Source organism: Etheostoma spectabile, chromosome 10 (genome assembly GCF_008692095.1).
Source record: "Etheostoma spectabile isolate EspeVRDwgs_2016 chromosome 10, UIUC_Espe_1.0, whole genome shotgun sequence".
In the NCBI taxonomy this organism is placed as follows: Eukaryota; Metazoa; Chordata; class Actinopteri; order Perciformes; family Percidae; genus Etheostoma; species Etheostoma spectabile.
This window is the reverse complement of record NC_045742.1, coordinates 21,270,917-21,290,667: the sequence shown is the minus strand read 5'-3', so window position 1 is coordinate 21,290,667 and position 19,751 is coordinate 21,270,917. Positions and strand designations below refer to the sequence as shown.

Here is a 19,751-nt window from a genome sequence, read left to right as displayed (position 1 = left end):
TAAGAAAATGGAGACTGGTACTCTTCCAATTACTTCATTCAAATTGAGGGTAATCAAAAGAATCAGCAGGTCAGGTTTAGTCTTTGTTTAACGGGCAAGTAGAACTTAACATGAATAATACATTCATAATGGTTTCTTGGGTTTAAATGGAGCAATTCTTTTGACGAAAATCCAATTTCCCCTCTAATTAGAACCAAAATATTACATAACGACAGAGCCAGAAGTTCTAGGTGTTCTGAGTCTAGATGTGGTTTGTGTGGATCTATTGTTTTTACGAGGTGTTGTAACGTCTTGAACAGGTGAACAACGAAACAGACACAACACTTCACATGAAAGCCTGAAAAATTAGAGTTGAATTCATTATAGATGGCTTGGGGCCATGGTTCCCTAACTGGGGTTCCCCAGGGATAAATGAGGAGCTTTAAAGGCGTCCCCAGTGAAGTGGGGACTGCTTTAATTTCACTATTAGCCCTGCTTCATTTACAAGAAATTAGGACATGAGACAAAGTATTATAATTGGAACGACTCAACAAGACATTCAGCGCATGCAGTATTTTACGATGTTCGGCTGCAACCAAACAGCACGATTGGTTGAGAGGCATCACTCCTACTCACCAGTAACAACCGCCTTCAGTGTGTGCCGTAACAACTTTAGATGGTTAATAAGAGTTATATTGCAGCCATGGAGCATGTGTTGACACAAAAGGGTGCTGCTGTGGATGGCTGGTTGGGTTCAGGGTTTGAACGGGTCAAAATAAACTGTTGGGACAGTTGCCAGGTCCATCACCAACGTCATCTGGCAGCTGCAGTTGCTCACGGTGCTCTGGTTGCCAAGGTGGTGACATATTGTCCGACCATTATTGGCTATAAACGGTGTTGCGAGGTTGCTGAGGCATTTTGTGCCAACATTTGACAAAGTTTGTTGTTTTGCATTGTGTGATGTTACATCTGACACCACAGCCTGTTCAAGGAGTTTACAAGGAGCCCTTGAAGGCAAAGAACACACAGGTCCTTAATGTGGACAAATGAATCCAACTTGTTTACATTCTGCCACAGTCGGCAGTATTTACAGTCTAACTGTTCCTGTTTCATCGTGAGTCAGAGAGTCAAGGAGCCAGATATCTCTCCGTGTTCCGTTTCGAGTGTGTTCAGGTTTTCCCACAGCGATTACTCTGTTAACTTGCCTTTTGGAACAGGGATGATGACTGTACTTTTTTTTTTATCCCACTAGATTTATTGGAGAACCAATTCTAGTTACAAGCTACTTTGCAGATTCAGATTTAACAAACAGTTTATAAAATAGAATGCATTGATACAAATTAAAGGACCCAATAACATTTAAAGCAGCTAAGAAGATCACAAAAAACATGCTGCTTTAAGTATGAGTTTAAATACAGACTTTTACTTGTAATGAAGTATTTGTGCATCATGGTTAACCCCTCTTAATAAATATGGAAATTACTGTTCAGGTAACTCTTTCACTTGAAAGGGAGGGCGGAATTATGCATATGAGCAGTGGTGGAATGTAACTAGGGATGTAACGGTATGAAAATAGTGACCAAAATTATCCCGGTTTTCAATAATATCTAATATTTTTAAAAATGTGTTCAATGCTTTTAGCAGCAACCTTTTTCCTGCATGTTCCGCAGACAGGATACCTATCTTCAATCAACATTCTTATAATAACCCAAATATGCCCATGCTTCAGACTTATAGTCCTCATAGAGGGCTGACAAATGTCCTGAGCGCTGTCATCTCCTCCTTCCGCCATGATTCTAACTTCAAGAAACGCGCGTCGTAGGCTACGCAGTGCGCCTGCGCGGCAACTTCAGGAGACTCGGATGAAGCTGGGATCGACTAAACACAAGGTTTCCACATCGTGGTTATCTACTGTGATAATAATGACATTTTAAATCCAAACGGTAATTGTTATCGTCAACATTTTTATTGTGGTGTACCGTTACATCCTAAATGTAACTACTGGTAAGTACATTTACTCAAGTGCTATATGCATAAGTAGCCTATCATTTTCATGTAGGCCTGAGTATTTCCATTTTATACTACCTTATACTTCTAATCCACTACACACTGTTGGCAAATTTTGTACTTTTTATGCCACTACGTTTCAGATTTATTTTACAAAATATAAATGAACTTATATATTATGGTATAGGGCTAATATTATAGGTTAAGCTACCCAGCAGTGTATAGTTATTAAAATTAGCTCCACCTCCACCCTCCACCAGATGCAAACTAAAAGTGATGAACACATTAATGCATCGATAATTATCATCTAGTAATATAAATAGGACTACATGATTCTGAAATTGGCCATTCTGCAGGAGTACTTTCACTTTTAGTGGGCCTACTTTAATAAACACTTACATTTGGACTACTTTTAAATAAATAAATGCAGGACTTTTACTTGTGAAAGAGCAGTTTTACACTGTGGTATTATTACTTTCTATGGAAGTAAAAGCTCTGAGTATGGCTACTTCTTCCACCACTGCATGCAGCTCTCCAACATGGAGGCTTGGAGTAGCAATGAAAGTTGCCCTAACAGTCCTGCTCCCCCCCCTTCGTCTCCCTGACTGCTGGGAGACATCAGTCTCTCTCTCTTACAGGAGGTCAATATAGAAGCTGACCTCAGAAGTGTTCCTCACACCTTCTCGGCCTCTCTGCCACTCCCCCGCTCACGCCCCGCACCAGATGGGGAACGCGGCCGCATTTTTTAAAGCCAGCACGCAGGGTTGCAGGCTGTTGCTGGCAGTGGGGCTGAAGGAATGAAATATTCATGTAGGCCAAAAAAAAAAATGAATGGACACCCCGGGACGGAGAGCGTGCCGATTTATTCAACTAAGACCAGGCCTCATTACACTGCTGGCGGCGAGGCAGGTCACGGTGATTTTCTCTACCAGTGCCTCGACCCCGACTGTCACACGCATAGCCTACACAAACAGAGAGAAGGAAAGAAGAAGAAGAAGAGAGAGAGAGAGAGAGAGAGAGAGAAGAGAGAGAGAGAGAGAGAGAGAGAGAGAGAGAGAGAGAGAGAGAGAGAGAGAGGGGCACTGAATGCTAAATTTGTCCAACAGTAGCCATCATCCCAACCTCTCAGATGTCCCAGCGGATGATGAACTGGTTCCTCTCATGTAATTGATGACCTAATGAGTGATTAGCTCCTGTGTCAGTGTGTTAGCTCTGAGTTGTAGTTGCACGCGGCATATGGGAGACGTGGGTGACACTGGTTGTGACAGAGGTATGTCCCTGTGTGTGTGTGTGTGTGTGTGCAAGGTGCCAAGGGACACCAGCTGATAGGCACAGGGACCACGTGACTAACCCAAATGAATCCGTCTGATTTGATTTGATCACACTTAGGACATAATATATTATAATAATAACGATAATAGGCTACTCATAATTATTGTTATTATTATAGAAATAATGGAGCTTTTTTTTTATTATGGTGTATGCTTGATTTGACCCTTCTTGCTAAATGATTCATAAATCGCCTCTGGACAACTTATCAGTTAGCGTGGCTGTGTTATGGACAGGTGTGTCTCAGGACTTGCCTTCCACCTGTTCGTTTTATTATTCTGCAAATAATCCGCCAAAGATTGTCCACCTGTTTGTTTGAGAAGCAGCCTCAACGCTGCCAGACCCCTCAAGGAGTCCGTTCCATTGCTCAGGATGATGAGAAACTGCACAACACACAAAATGTACAAAATATCTTTTTTTTATAAATAAAATAGCCTACCTGGAAAATATTAATTCAGGGGGAAAAGGAGAAGAAAACTCTCAAAAAGTCAAAGCTGCAAACACAAGTTATTTATTAATGTTAAAGAACAGCTTCGGCATGCGCACTTGTTAAGCTACTTTTTTTTTTTTAATTATTTATGGGGAACTATAATAATAACGCCAGCAGACAAGCGGACCAGACTTTAATCAACAAGTTTGTTAGATCACCTTTTCCTAAGCTTTTCAAACAAATAAGCCCCGCTCTTAAATGATTAATACTCTCGGCTCCCCCCTGTGTGAGGATAATAACAAGTTCGTGATGGAGTTACAATGCACAATGGGAGAAAGAAAAAAAAGTCGAGCTTTGTCTAATTGTTCGTTGACAGGGTCAGAGGGGATTGCGCGATTGGCTGCTGGCATGCTGCCTCCTGAGGCTGCAGGGCTGTCACTGGGCTGGGAGTGACACCAAGGTGACCGAGGGGAAGCTCTATAAATTGCTGGCGCAGCGCAAAGCTCTCCAGAGACGAGAGCGAGAGCATCAGCCAGACTCTTCTGCGTGACCTTTCACTGCGACCACAGGCCACTGCCGTGATGACTGCAAAAGCAGAGCTTTCAAGCTGGCCGGAGTGCCCGGAGGATTTCACCCTGCTGCCGCAGCGCAACATTCCCTACATCAACTCCAAGGCTTGGATTTCTTCTAATTCCCTCCACGCGTTCTCCAGGAGGGACGCGCACGGCGCCGGGGACGCGGGTCTCTCACTGGACAAACTTGTGCCAATGAGCAAACTTCCTGACTGCTTGTCCGCAGAGACAGACTCGGACCAGGCAGCAGAGGGAGACAAGGCGACGAGCCACTTTGGCCCGCAGAAACACAGGCGCGTGGCAGCCAACGCCAGGGAACGGAGAAGGATGCACGGCCTCAACCAAGCGTTTGACGAGCTGAGGAGCGTCATCCCCTCGCTGGAAAACGAGAGAAAGTTGTCCAAGTATGACACCCTCCAAATGGCGCAGATTTACATCACTGAGCTGTCGGAGCTGCTGACCGGTGTGGTCGACCCGGAGTGCAGGAGTCCCCGTCCTGGCGCGGGGGACAAGACCTCCATGAGGAGTCTGATTCACTCTCTCGCTGACTTGGGTTCAAATCAATCAATGACTTCTTCCAACAGCAGTGATGGGGAATCTTCGCACCTCAGTGACACGGAGGAAAGTCTGAGTGGAAGACAGTAACAGGAAAACACTGATTCTCACTGTTTAGACGGCAGTGTCTGTCATAGAAAGAACCAGGAGAGCCAAATACTACAGCTGGTAAACACGTTGGTCATATCAGATAGTTCTCTATATTCTCCTGTTATTTTTTAATAGATTAGATGACGCACTGCCAATGAAAAAAACACCTACTGAGATCTTGAATTCTTTACTTCCTAAGACCTCAAGGAACACCCAGAGGCCTTTTTTTTAATGCACTTTATGCCCTGAACCATCACTGAAGACATTCCCAGTGTCATTAGTGACATTTGTCTAAATTAAAAACAATTATTTTGATATTTATGTATAGCTATGGGGTATTTTATGAGGATTGTTTTTGCTACAATAAAGATATACTTAAGACATGAGTGTGCACTGTATATTTAATTTTTTTTTTTAATTGTTCATTTTAGTTAGTGAGTTATGTCATTTTTTCTACTATGTGAAGCGGACTGTCCAAAATGCAGTAGTTGCTGCAAAGCTGTTGATTTATATGTGACACAACCAACTTATTCTCTTTACGAAAGGGAGTTAACGAGGAATAAAACAAACTAGAAGAAGCAATTTCCAAAGATGTTGTTTAACTCACTGAATCTAACAAGGACACATTTTTTCAAAGCTACTCCCACAATGTAAAGTGTTCATTAGCTTATGAGCTAACAATGTCCCATTAAAGATGCTGCAGCACATCCAGCTTCTCTGACATCCCAGCAGTGAAGAACAACAATACTTGAATCCTCTTTTTTGCAAAACAATCTGTAGAGCAAAATTCATTCCAGATGTGTTTTTCATTCAACAGGCTACACATAAACAAATAATCTAATGCCTAATGTTACCAGTGGAAGGGATTTCAAAGAAAAAAGTAACTAATTATGTTTCATGACTATCAAGTCTATCATGGTTAAAATTGCTCCTCCTAGTCTGTCTGTTAACTAATAGCCTACTGAGAAAATGTGGTGCTGCCCGCTCCGGAGGGAAGAGGTGGCTGGAACTTTGCCAGGTCCTTAGAAATGATTTCTGCCAGCCTGTGTTTAAAACTGCCAGGGGCCTCTGTGGGGGTAACATGGGTAGAGGAGCTGATGGCCTCCTCCATCTCCTTCTTGTCATCCACCGCCTGTGCCTGTGCATTGGGCCCAGGCTGGATGTAGTTATTAGCAGGGGGCTGACGCTGGTATCGGGGCTTGAGTTGGGCGAGGGGAACCGACTGGGGAAGGGTGGAGGGAGGATCCTGGGGAACAAGCGGAGGCAGGGGTGGCGAGAAGAGATGCAGCTGGGGATTTAAGGATGAATCATTTATGTTCAATTCCGAATAGATGTCCTCTGAGTCCATCTCAGGTTTGAGATCATTGTATTTGATCATTGGAGGCGTGGCTCTTCTTAGGTTGCAATAAATGTTGTCGTCAATGACGTTGTCCACTTTTACAGCATCCAGGGAATGACATCGTTCATCCTCATCTTCCTCTCCCACATCCTCCTTGCTTTTACAAAAGTAAGTTTCGACAAGAGACAGCCGCTTTAATTTTCGTTCAGGGGTGTCATTAATAGTAGAGTAGTGATTGTCAGACTCGTCCTCCATGTCACCAGAAAGAGCAGCACAACTGTAGATAGGGGCGCCAGAGGGCCAGTTGGTTGTGGATGGGAGAATAACAGGAGACAGGTCAGATAATGATCTTCTATGGGAACTGAGCGGCTGGACAGGGGAACTCCTCTCCACAGAGCACTGCTTTGATATAGTCTGGAAGATCTGGAGACCGTGTTTGGACAGGAAGATGAACAATCCTTCTCCTGACTCACAGCGATGGCCTGCTTCAATGCTGAACCCACCCTGCAATCACACGCATCAACACACATCTTAAAGGAATAGTTTGACATTTTTGGAAATATATTGATTCTAATATCTATACTTGCTTTCTTTCTGAGAGCTAGATGAGAATTTTTGATAACACACATATGAAGCTACAGCCAGCAGCAAATTAGCTTAGCTTAGCACAAAGACTGGAAACGGGTGAAACCGCTAGCCTATCTCTGTCCGAAGGTAACAAAATCAACCAACCAGCACTGCGGAAAAACTGAAGTGCAACATGCACCACTATTATGTCTGTGATAACCATTAGCAGGAGCCACCAAACCATTAGCTTAGCTTAGTTTAGCACAAAGAATGTAAACAGGGGGGAATAGCTAGCTGTGGTCCATCCATAGTTAGCCTGTAACTTGTTATTTTCACACTTTAGTTTCAGTACAGAATAAAAAAACAACATGTAACGTGTTAATTAGTGACCTTTAGAGGTGCTGGTAGGTGGATTTCGTTGCCTTTGGACAGAGCATGTTTCCCCCACGTTCACAGTCTTTGTGCTAAGCTAAGCTGAGCTAATGGGCAAGTGGCTCCAGCTAATAGTTAGCACAGAAATGATAGTAGTGCGTGTTACACTTCAGTATTCGTGTTGGACGGAGCTAGGCTGTTTCTCCCGTTTCGAGTCTGTGTGCTATGCTAAGCTAACCAGTTGCCAACCATAGAAAACATTAGAAGGGTAACCTTCAAAATTATGTGATGGATCTGAGCGGAATGTCAGGTGTATCATAAGTATGCAGTTTGAATTCTATTTTTGCATTGTTTCCAATAGAGGGAAATTCATAGGAACTTTACCTCAACTTGTCCAAACTTGCGTAAGTGCATATACGGCCAGCGATAGAATATGTGACCAGTATTGATGGCCAGCAGTATCACAGCCTCTTTCTCTGGAGAGATCAGATACTCGCCAGACAATTTGCACCTCCTGGATGCCTCTGTGCTCTGGACAGTCACTCGGTACTGGTTTGGAGGAAGGGCCAGATCTAAACATGAGAAGACATGAAAATATTTGTCACTAAAAACATCACAGCACACAAGTTAGTGCAGCATAGCTACACATGAAAGTACAAGATTTTTCATATAAGGTCTGTGCAGCAGTATATCCGCAGAGTGAATACAGCAAATATATTCTCATACAGAAAAAGGCTGAGTTGAAATTGCTTGCATATTACTAATCTCTCTGTGTGACTGGACTGCCCAGATTTTGTTTCAGGGGAAGTGTATAGTCCAGTAGGAAATAAAAAGAAATAAATGTGTGTAAGCCAGAGTTTGCTGACGCTATTATATTCTGTCGTTTATGTTTGAATAAATTAGTGGCTTAAGCTACTGCTCACCCATATTCAATGTTTCTGCTGAAGTCTTGAATTTATGATTACGATGCCATGACATTTAAACCACACTGCTAGCTTCTTCACGGTCTTTTACCTTTATTGTGATACATTTGCCAATTTACTCTTATAACCTTGTTAAAGGATAACTTCAGTTTCTTTAATTTATGTTGTACCTTTAGCCAAAAGACCCACTCTTCCCCACTAATAATTTCCACATGTTCCCTTATAGCAATGGTAGCATGTTCCCAGATCGAAACGGTCACCTTGGTCTGCATGCTACACAGTAAATACTTATAGGACAGATGGGAAAACTATGGAAATAATCCTTTAAATTCATCCCCTGATAGGAGAGAAGAATACAGTTTATGCTGGTTTCTGATGAGAACCACTTCAGCTGACACTCCCTAAACCGAATGTTATTTTCGATTGTTTGTTGACAGATCAGCTGGCGCCTGCACACTGACGAGCATTACCGGCGGTTTTCCAAGATGAGTAAAGGTCATTGTCCTCCATGGCCAAGCCATTTCCTCTCTCGAAAGCCCCTTTGTCTGATTCCCCAGGATCCTTCTGTAAACACAGTGGCATGGTAAACATTACATGGAGTGTACACCGACCTCTTATCACTGTTTTATGACTTCAAAAAGGTAAGACGCAAGAAACAACATAGCTTGTGCAAGCAAAGAAATTAGAGAAGTGAAGAGACAGAAGTTACAGATATTGTATGAACTTCCTCATTGTGCTATCTTACTATCTCTGATTGCGGATAATGCTTATCACCACCTTTCCCAAATTATAACCCTACTCCTGATATAAAAAAAAAAAAAGAAAAAGTGGGAAGGTGCACTGGTCATGAGGAGAGTTGTGAAATACCTGGAAGGCCAGAAGACAGAGGGCACTTAGCCAGTCCTGGCTTGACGTGGAGGCCAGGGTGTAGGTGCACTGAATGGTGTGTAAGTAGAAAGCGGTGCACCCAGAGGGGCAAGACTCCTTTGGCGCAGGGATGACACTGAGGCAGTCACTTAAACGCACCACTTTTCTTTCAGGTGTTTTATTCCGACCGACTTTCCTCCGTTCAGTAGCAGCGTTGTTATCAAGTACAGTCGAGAGCTCCAACCGCCCGACCCCCATGGTGCTAGGCTTAAATAGCACCACCGATACTTTCCGCCATGTTTTCTGTAGCAGATTACAGAGAATAAATAAATAAATGGATAAAGTGAATGTGAATAAATCCTTAACTGGTACATATATTTGTATGTTACTTTAAAATTAGAAAGTATGGCATCTGTCTCTAATTGTTATGCAGATGACACACAGCTTACAATTCTGCTTTACATAATGATCTGATTCCTGCTGACATTGTTTAAAAAAAAATCATTGACTGGATGGCTCAAACGTTTCTACAGTTGATGGATAACAGAGATCATGGTTTTTAGGAGGAGTCAGAGCCTGAAGACAGAAACTCAACTCTTATCTTACTGCCTGTAAGCAACAGAATTAATTTCAAAATGCTTGTCATCGTTTGCAGAGGACCTTATGAATGAGCTCAGTGACACTGCTATTTTAGTTCACCACCCACCCCCAGACTTATATATATATATATATATATATATATATCTATACTGTTTATATACACACAAATACACAAAGATTAATCTCTTTGTTTGACATGTTTAAAGTTTATTAATTTTGATAATTTAGTGCTGTTGTTCTTTTTTAACAAACATCAGTAGATATGGTTTTCTGTGCATTGCTGCCATACTGCTCCTCCTTGAATTTAGCAAAAAGTGTTCTTGTGAAAAAATAGCCCTGTGCCAATCTGCAGCTAGTTGCAGTTTGAGAACAAACCACACCGAAGGGATTTTCACATCTAAGTCATATGGATCAAAAAAGGATTTGTCACACCTTAGGTGTCCACATCTCATTATGATTATATAAGTATTTTAAGATCTTTTTAAATCAGAATAGCACCTTGAAAGAATCCTCTCCACATTAACCTGAATAATAGCATGACCATTTCACATGTATGAGTAAAATAGTATATTGGAGTATGAAGTATAGGGATGGCTTACTTGAGTGACTTTACAGAGTTACCAACCACAATGAACATCTTAAGGAAAATTTAAAATAATAAGTTGGTCCTTAAGTGCAAGAAGGGTAACACAGTTACACATACTCTGCAAAACCTTGTTTAATCTAGATCATCTGGAGGGCATGGATAGTCAGACTTTCAAAACTAAATTATACTTACAACACTGGAAAAAATGATGCAACATTTTTCGAGAAGTATCACTGGTAAACAGTTGCATTTGTTTTTACTAAATGCTTACAGGTTTTGGTAGTGCACTCTTTAACTCACTATATAGTTTCCTCAAGGTTGATATTCAGAGATTAATTAATTTATCATTGCATTGCATTTGGATATATGTTTCAGTCAAGACATAAAACAGCTATCAATTGAGCCTCTGCTCATTTTAACTAAGCGGATCAAAATAGCTAACCACCATCACTATTTTTTCACCGAGCTGTTCAGTACCCACATCGACTTCAAAATTAAATCAGATCGTTTCACAAGAATGCTGAATTTCTAGAAAACTTACTTTTCCAAACTTGACAACCTGAAGGTACAACTTCCCTTCCTTGAAGCTGACATCCATGCTCGTAAGCCTCGTCTGTAGGTCTTTCACTCTAGTTCCTGATGCTCTGTGGTCAAGATGTAACACACGGCTGGGTTAAAATTAGGTTTCCTACGCCACAAGAAAAACTGTTTCCTTCACGTCATCAGCAGCTCTCGTTCCGTTGGCTACTTGTGCGTTGTTAGTTGTTGGACTTACTGAAAGTCAAGATATCTCTGATCTGCAACTTAACGGTTGCAAAACAATGGGTACGCTGTGTTTTCTGTTTTCATGAGTCAAACTTCCCTTTACATTATCCTGCTTGTTTTAGCAACTTCCTCACCATACCACACCTTTGCATTTTTCTATAAGAACATTAAAAAAAAAAATCAACAGATAGTGTTTTTTTATTTACAATTGGAGTATCAAAAATGTATATTACAAAGTCTACACAACCAGGGCGAAAAAAGGTCAAAAAGTAAATTGATCTGATGAACCTGCAAACTATGTTAGGTGATGATAAAAATACACTTCCTTAATTCAGTGACGCGACAAAGCTGTACCATTTCTTCCGAAAATTTCAGTTCCGTTTTACATGGGAGAATGTTCTCTTTAATTCAAATCTCTTAGAAGTCCATTGAGCTGTGAGCCAGGTAGTCTTTCCGTCCGATGTTGGTGACCTGCTTGGTCTGCATGGCCTCCAACTTAGGGCAGTCTGTAATACGATGACCCAGACCGCCGCAGAATGTACAGCCCCTCTCTCCTGTGAAAACATAAGAATCAGGTATGTCACGAAGGGTTCCCAAACACTCCACACTTCTGCGAATTTTAGATGAGAAGATCAGATCGGGTTGGAGCGAGAAAAAAAACCCCAAAGAAAATTGGAGTAACCCATAAATGAAGAGCACGTAGGCCTAGAGCAGGAGACTCACCTCCGATGTCCAGCGTCTCGTCTCCTGGCTGCAGCACCTGGAGGACTGGAGGGACCTTCTGCTTGGCTTCAACTAGCAGAGCTTTAAGGTCCATCAACACGGACTCATCTATGGGGAAAGACGTACACTTAATGTTAAAATTAGTGCTGTCCAACAATTGAAATATTCAATTGCGAATAATTGCGTTGATGTCATAGTTAACTCGCATTTATCTATTCTAAAAGGTCCACTGATTTCTTTTTGTCTCATTATTTTTTTCTCATTTTAATGCTCTTATCAACATGGAAAAGTGGATCGGCTTAATTTGTGCAAATGTTTGGCGCATAGCCTACTGTAAAGGACTGGGCGATATGGCCTAACAATAAAAATCCCTGATTAAAAAAAAAAAAAAATCTAATTAAAGTATTAAATATATATTTCCCCCCATTCTTAAATTCAATCTGCAGATGAAGAAATTGTTGATTGACAAGTTTTAACTGTATTTTGTTTTGAGGCATATACACACGCATTTACACAATTTTGTGTAAATATAAATTTGTTTGAGGGTTTTCCCTACCATTGTTTTTTTTGGGGAGGGCGCGCTTATCTTCAATAACCACAAAACGGATGTGCGAGATAAAGCGGTTTTCACACATACAGGTTATTTACTTGTTCCTCACTAAAAGTTCAAATAATTGTATTGTTATTGCGCAATGTTGCCCCTATTTTCACCTGTTGCTGAGCAACGTACATTAACATCCCATGGTCTCTTGAATATAGCATACCTGTAGCAAGCTTTTTCGTAGTAACTAGCGGTAAAAACAAACGTCAAGAGAAAGAGTTGCTCCGTGCAACTAAGTGGCAATTGCTAATTGCTTGTTGTCACAGCTCGGTCGTATCAGCGTCATTTCGTAAGAGTGTTGAGACGCAAAAGAGTTTGTTAGCACCGCATCTGGTGCCCCGCTTCAGGTCAGCGGTAGCTGGTGATCCAGTTATCCGAGAATACTGTAGGTGACTCAACCGGGGACGGAGCACCGCGAGCTGCCGGCTCGCAAGCCCAAACAAGTGTGTGTGGTGTGTGTGGCGTGCCTGTTGCTTTATTTCCAGTCTAGCTATATCAGGTATGGTGTTGTAGTTTTTCTAACGTTAATAGTTGTTGCGACAGCATGTGAAAAAACTACAAACTTTGCTAGGCCAAAAAGAACCTTAATCCTGCGATTAAAAAAAATTGTTGCCGTTAAAATGGGTTTGTGTTTATAGGCCGTTAGCAACGCGTTTAACTGACAGCACAAGTTAAAATAGACTGCCTTTCCTTATTTTCAGTCAAATCTAAAATATTACCCATGCTCAAAACAAACGTGGTCAAAGCTTCAAATAATGAGGTATACATATTTAAACGACATCCCTGGGAGCTAAAACCTGCTCTATGGGCCGCACAGTGTGGAAGCAGTGCCGATCACCAGAGTAATTTTAGAAATGGTTTACCTCCCTGCGCCAGTGAGCATCTGTTATAGAAATGAAGGAGGCTCCGCCTTGGGCACTGTATCCAGTTCTTATAATACGGCCATGGTGAATATAAGGTGCAGCAGCCATGAGCAGTATGAGACAAATTGTGTTGTTTTTTTTTACATTAAAGCATGTAAACACGTTATAGTAAAAACGAAAAAATACAAGCATGAACCCAACATGCTTGTGACTAGCATATAATAGGTCTCCTTTAAGTTATTGTCATTAAACACTGAATTATGCTGACTAAATTCATTATAATAATATTCCGAAAATCACTAGTCCAATACAAAAATAAATTAGATGTTTGTCTTGATTGGTATTTTCCTTACCACAGCCTTTATTGATGAATGTAGTGGCAATACCGGTCTGGCCTGATCTTCCAGTTCTTCCGATCCTATGGACTGAAATGAGACAATTTCACCGAACCATTCTGAGCAATTTAAAGAGAACTGATTACACAGTACCAAGAGAGAGAGAGAGAGAGAGGAGAGAGAGAGAGAGAGAGAGAGAGAGAGAGAGAGGGGAGAGAGAGAGAGAGAGAGAGAGAGAGAGAGAGAGAGAGAGAGAGAGAGATGCACACACTTGCACACTCACACATACCATAGTTTTCTATCTCCTCAGGCATGTCATAATTCACTACATGCTGTATAGCTGGGAAATCCAGACCCTTGGAGGCAACGTCTGTGGCAACTAATACATCTTTCTTTCCTTCTTTAAATGCCTCGATGGCTTTGGTTCTTTCCTCCTGATCTGCAAAATAAATCAACAAAATATTACAACATAAACCATATTTTGCAAGACAATGACAAACGGAAAATTTGAGAAAAGTGTTGGCAATGCTTTCCGTTTCTTGGAAATGTTAAAGAAACTATAAAGCAGAAACGGTGACATTTGCAAGCAGGATGGCATCTGGTGGTAAGGATGAGCAACTACAACAAAGTTGAAGAGTAAGGCTGTGTATAAGTGCTCTCAAACTTGATGCTGGGTTGGGTTCCTCCAAATACAGTAATCCTCTGTAGGCACTATCACTATGTACTGATGGCTATGTACTTTAGGATAAGAACAGAGCTCTGTGCACCTTTTCCTCCATGGATGGACACCGCTTCTACTCCTTTTAGCAAGAGATACTCATGGATGGCATCTACATCGGCCTTCTTCTCAGCAAATATCAGCACCTGTTGATTTGAACAGGAAATATTTTTCTAACACTTGACATGTCTGAGTTACGGACTTTTGGTATATGTCATTTCAGTGTCATAACATGTGGAAATACTGACAGGAGGTGGTGTTTTCTGGAGACACTCGAGAAGGTACACCATCTTGGCCTCCTCTTTGACGTATTCTACTTCCTGCACACACACAAACACACATTCATTATTTTTATATGCGTGAGTTTGTAAATTTAATTCAATAAATTCCCCCAACTAAGGTAGAAAACCTCTTTCAGTGACAAATAAACATACCTGGATGACATCCAAGCTGGCAGCTCCGGCCCTGCCGACGTTGATAGTGATAGGTTTGACCAGTGCACTCTTGGCAAAGTTCTGGATCTTCTTGGGCATAGTGGCGCTAAAAAGCAGGGTCTGCCTTTGTCCCTAAATAAAGAAATAACACATTCCATGTTGGATACCTCGAAAAGACAAGGTTGGTTTTTCATGACAATATTTTTGTTTGAGAAATAAATAAAATATTCAGCTACAGCTGATTGAGCCCAGCAGCTTGAAGATGGACTAATGGGCCAACTATGGTGAGTGCTTAGGTGACGACAAAATGTGCTACCTCGTAAAGCATCGAGACCGTGTTAAAAACTATTTAAACTACTGTTACAAACAGAAAATAAAGCATTATTCTGGAAGAGGAACTGCATGAAATGCCAGCATGTCTTTTCCTTGTCAAAAATCACAAGGAAAGACCAACGATATCCCATTGAGTGGTGAATTTTTCCAACCAGGGCTTTGACAGGCAGGACATAGAAAAATGGAGGGCAGAAAACTGCATCAAAAACTCACCTTGAAATAGGAGAAGATGGTTCTGATGTCTTCCTCAAAGCCCATGTCAATCATCCTATCAGCCTCATCCAGAGCCAAGTAACGGCAGATGTCCAGACTCACCATCTTCTTCTGCAGCAAGTCCATCAGTCTGCCAGGGGTAGCAACCATCATGTGGACACCACTATAACCAAGAGGAGGTACAGATGCAGTATTTTTAAAAATACAGTTTTATTAGTGCCTATGTTTTGAGATTGCACTGAAATGGGGCTCGAAAGTTTGGGCACCTCAAACAAGAATTGAAAGACTCTTGGCTGGCTACAAGAAGCGTTTTTTTTATTTCTGTTATTTTGAAAGTGTAAATGATGGAAATAAAATCTATCTTTTTGTGACATATTATACGAATGTCCAATCTGTCATTTGATGCCTTTTGGACATTTTTCCATCTTTTCTTGGCTTCTTTATGCACATTAATAGACATTTTTACCTGGGGTGCCCAAACATCCGAGCCCCACTGTATGCATGATTTCTGTTATGCTTTTTGTCTGGAACTTTTGCCTATTTTGTTCCGCTCTGAGTGATTTAAAGGACAAATCCGGTGCAAAATGAACCTTGGGTTAATAAGACGTGTTTCATGCTAATCGAATGTGAACAGTTTTGGTGCAAGCCTATAACGCTAGTAGTCGGGACACGGGTAAAGAAATTACCTATACCACTAACAAGGCTTAAAATTGCACCACACTTCCACTGTAGCATAATGACGGTCCCTACATGTAAACCGAAGCATCGAGAACTTTGTAAGTCTACATACAGTTTATTAAAAAGTTTATAAAGACAGTACAGTTTGCGTACACAGGCAGGCGCCATCTTGGGAAAACAGTCATGACCAGTTGAACCGTGCTTGAGCTATGTTACTGTTTGCACAATGAACGTTGTTTTGCGCCGGATTTGTCCTTTAATGTGGCTGCATCATGCATGGTTTTGCATGGCAGTTCTAACTGGAATTCTGAATTAAAGACAGAAACGTTTTCCTTTCAGACGATTCTTCACTCTTACTTACTGTTTAACTACCTCCATCTGATCCTTGACAGACATTCCTCCGATGCAGAGGGCAGTGCGCAGCTGAGGAGCTCCTTCCTCCTCCAGCAGCTTGCAGTAGTACTCGATGATGCCGTGAGTCTGCCTCGCCAACTCTCGCTGGAGTGAAAAGAAAAAGGTATTCAAATCAGATATGCTTTGTTGCATACAAAAAAATAAAAATAAAGTTACTCACAGTAAATGCAAGCTGTCTGAAGTGCAGACAGTAAGAAATGCCGTTTATTTTGGAACCACCAATCAGCCTTTATGCTGCATTTCAAGTTGCATCATCAATTAAGTGGGCTTGTCGTGTTTGTCTTACGGAAGGACAGATGATGAGTCCATATGGTCCCTCTCTCTTAAAGAAAGGCAGCCTTTTCTCCTGCTCCAGAGCAAACATGGTGATCGGCAGAGTGAAGACCAAAGTCTTTCCAGAACCAGTGAAGGCTATGCCAATCATGTCTCGACCTGACAGACTACAGACAAACACTGTCAAGTCCTGAACAGTTCACACGTACAGTACTTAATATCATTCACAGTCAGGTTGTATAGCATATGGTCCATTTACTGTACTTACACTGTAGGGATTCCTTGAATTTGAATTGGTGTGGGATGCACAATTCCCTTCTTCTTCAAACCTTTTAGAATTGCTGCAAAAACAACAAACCGATTTGTTGCCAGGTGTTAATCATGTGGGACCACTGAAGGCCTCGCACAGGCACACAATGTGCTTTTCATGTGTGGGAGAGAGGGAGTGTGTTGTGACCTGGTGGAAGCTTCATCTCCCTGAAGCTTTTAATTGGAGGAGGGATTCCGTCTCCATCAACCAGGATGTGAAACTTCTTCCTGACGCGCTCATGTCGGGTCTTTGGCATATTTAGGATGTAGCGTGGTGCCTTCCAGCTATAAAGAACATCCAGGTTAAATGAAAAGTATGTTAATGTAAAAATATAGAATAGAAAGAAGAAATAGAATACACTTATCAAGAACTTACCTTGTTTTTATAGGATCATCATATATGATACCTTTGGCCATTTCTTTTACGGACATTAGAGCTAATTGAGGACAGATTAAAAGATTAGTTTCCATGTTTAGAACGTTCTGCACAAACTGTAAGTTTATCAAGGTAAATCTGATTAATTATCCTTGACAGCATTATTTTTTTTTTACCTCTGCCCTCTGCAACGCTCTCAAGAATCTTCTCTTCCTCTTTCAGCTGCTTCTCCTTGGCGGACTCCTTACGGGCTGTAGATGCAAAACCATAGAGCGGGTGAGATACAGCTGACCTAAAATAGTAATATCTAATGAGCAGCATGATAGTAACAACACCAATCATGATCCAGAGTGGGTTGTGCTTAAACTGGATACCTTCTGCTTTTTCTTTGAGGTGCTGATGCTGGTCAAGGAGACTGACATTGGAGCGTGGACCAAGACCCTCGTCCTCATCTCTCTGCTCCTCCCCACTGTCCTTCTGCTCCTCATCCACTGCCTTCCCTCGCAGACGTAACATCTTCTGTACCTGGGTGTTACACGTTTGGAAAAAAAAAGTTAATTTGAATATGTGGCAACAGAATGTGATGTTGGTATTCATATGCGCGCGCAACGATACTGAATGGTTGACTATTGGTGGTTTAATAAAATGTAATTCACACAATGAGATTTTTGATAAATATTCTCCAGAAATGATTTGATGACTTGACGTGAAGTAAAGGTAAATAATACAACAGCCAGAACAGTCTCTTGAGTTCAGAAATTTACCTCACTTTACTGTAACGCAGCCTGTAAAACCAGGTAAAGACTGCACTTACCATATTACGATATACAATCCTACACACACACACACACACAGTTATCTGACGGTTAGCTTCCTCAAGAAAAATCTTAATGTTTAACTGACCATACACCCCTAATAACAGACAGGGATGCATCGTTTACACTTGTTCCTCTCCTGATGCTTATTCCAATTCCTCAACTCACGGTATCTGGCAATGCAGATTCTTTGTGGCATTTTCTTCCAAAATTCTAAATCTGTATAGATCACTACATGAAATTTAAGATTGTCCGACCTACATCCCTAACCTGCTTAATGAGGTCTTGGCCCCGACACCACACCGGTGGATCGGATTGGCGTATCCTTACTAATTTGTCAAAACAGTGCACAATAACTTACCATTTGATGTTTTCTTATTTTGACTGGAACATAAGGGACATAGTCGTCATCCTCTGATCCTTCTGAGCCAGACTTCTCATCCTCCCCATGGGATCTCTGTACAAACACATCACCATTAGCAGTAGTATTATCTCTTGGTTTACCCTCTGCAAAACGGACTCGGATGTTTTAAACGCGTTTTTAAACATGCAACGGTGCCTAAAGACTACCACACAGATATCGGATGTGGTTGATCTGTATATGCCGACATCAATGGCGAGTTCCACCTGGATACATATTTGAACAGCATGGCTATAGGATTTTGACACATTCAGATGTTCAAACCAACAACATAGGTTAATAGACTTATCATGAAAATTTGAAGGGACGAAGCGTCACCGGACGCCTCAGTCTTCACATTGCTTACCAAAAGCATCATTATGTCCACACTTTCTTAGTAGCGTTAGCCTAACATTACAATTTAAAGGCCATCGCGCCATTTTTTAGCTGGTAACCTCAATGTTATGAACTCAAACCCTTTTATATTTAACGCAAATAGCTAGACGTGCAGGTAACGTTAGCTAGCTAGCTAGTGTTGATTGGAGTAGACACAGACGTTTCCATTACGTCCTGCATTATGGCTAATGTTAACGTTAGTTGATTGTTGAATGTTACCGAACACGGTTTACATTACACATTCATATTAAATACCATATTAAACTTTCTATATTGGCCTGTTCCAATGGGTTTAACTGTGAATAGATAACAGTATGCATGTAATGCAGAGAGTTAAAGACAATAAAGTTAAGGTTGACTAGCTAGCTAGCTAGCTTACTTTAGCTAGGGTTAGCTAACATTAGCTAGTGTAACCTCAATACTGTGAACGATGGTATACGCGTAGTTAGCTTACTTACCTTTTGGGGTCGATTTTCGGTTTCCATTTTATTAATGAATACAGTAACGTTCCCTGTGTACTAACGCTAGCTAAATCCACAAAGTTGTTGAGAAAATACTCTACCTACAATTCAATAAATAGAACTTATACACATGTTTTCACAACACAGGAAGCTTTGATACTGTACGGAACGCTGGAAGGGTCAAACCTCAACGAGACGCTGCATTTCAAACGGTACCGTGCAAACGGTAGCTATAACATGGAAACCAAAGCAAGCAAATAGCTATACTTAGAAAGCAAACACCACACTTATTTTTTTTTTTGTCAAAACTGTATTGTTTTTAATCTTTCTGAACGAAAGATTTTTTTCACAGTATCAAAAGTGAATTTTAAAAAAAAGAAGAAAACAAGCCAACATACACTTGGCTATTATTGATATAGTATAAATCT

At 41.2% G+C, this 19,751-nt stretch overlaps 3 protein-coding genes across 4 annotated transcripts; 1 reads left to right on the top strand and 2 right to left on the bottom strand.

Moving 5' to 3' along the window:
- The first annotated feature begins 4,269 nt into the window (after nucleotides 1–4,269).
- atoh1b (atonal bHLH transcription factor 1b) lies at nucleotides 4,270–5,108 on the top strand. Its single transcript, XM_032528299.1, has one exon. The coding sequence runs from the start codon at nucleotides 4,327–4,329 to the stop codon at nucleotides 4,960–4,962; it is 636 nt and encodes a 211-aa protein (XP_032384190.1). The 5' UTR covers nucleotides 4,270–4,326; the 3' UTR covers nucleotides 4,963–5,108.
- An 84-nt stretch (nucleotides 5,109–5,192) lies between these two features.
- On the bottom strand, nucleotides 5,193–11,002 carry dok3 (docking protein 3). Of its 2 annotated transcripts, none has more exons than XM_032528297.1 (5): nucleotides 10,758–11,002; nucleotides 9,031–9,333; nucleotides 8,634–8,727; nucleotides 7,625–7,812; nucleotides 5,193–6,805 (listed from the first exon to the last, which is right to left on the bottom strand). In XM_032528297.1, exons 1-5 carry the CDS (start codon nucleotides 10,812–10,814, stop codon nucleotides 5,921–5,923), a joined length of 1,527 nt encoding a protein of 508 aa, XP_032384188.1. In that variant the 5' UTR covers nucleotides 10,815–11,002; the 3' UTR covers nucleotides 5,193–5,920. The 2 variants fall into 2 exon arrangements, with proteins under 2 accessions (XP_032384188.1, XP_032384189.1); XM_032528298.1 differs by having other exon boundaries at nucleotides 10,754–10,834.
- Nucleotides 11,003–11,163: 161 nt separating this feature from the next.
- ddx41 (DEAD (Asp-Glu-Ala-Asp) box polypeptide 41) lies at nucleotides 11,164–19,553 on the bottom strand. The gene is made up of 17 exons (XM_032528294.1): nucleotides 19,321–19,553; nucleotides 18,428–18,523; nucleotides 17,626–17,776; nucleotides 17,428–17,502; nucleotides 17,252–17,312; nucleotides 17,024–17,160; nucleotides 16,835–16,907; nucleotides 16,580–16,733; nucleotides 16,241–16,377; nucleotides 15,202–15,364; nucleotides 14,656–14,787; nucleotides 14,470–14,541; nucleotides 14,271–14,367; nucleotides 13,793–13,942; nucleotides 13,522–13,593; nucleotides 11,705–11,812; nucleotides 11,164–11,535 (listed from the first exon to the last, which is right to left on the bottom strand). Exons 1-17 carry the CDS (start codon nucleotides 19,345–19,347, stop codon nucleotides 11,399–11,401), a joined length of 1,842 nt encoding a protein of 613 aa, XP_032384185.1. The 5' UTR covers nucleotides 19,348–19,553; the 3' UTR covers nucleotides 11,164–11,398.
- Nucleotides 19,554–19,751: the final 198 nt, after the last annotated feature.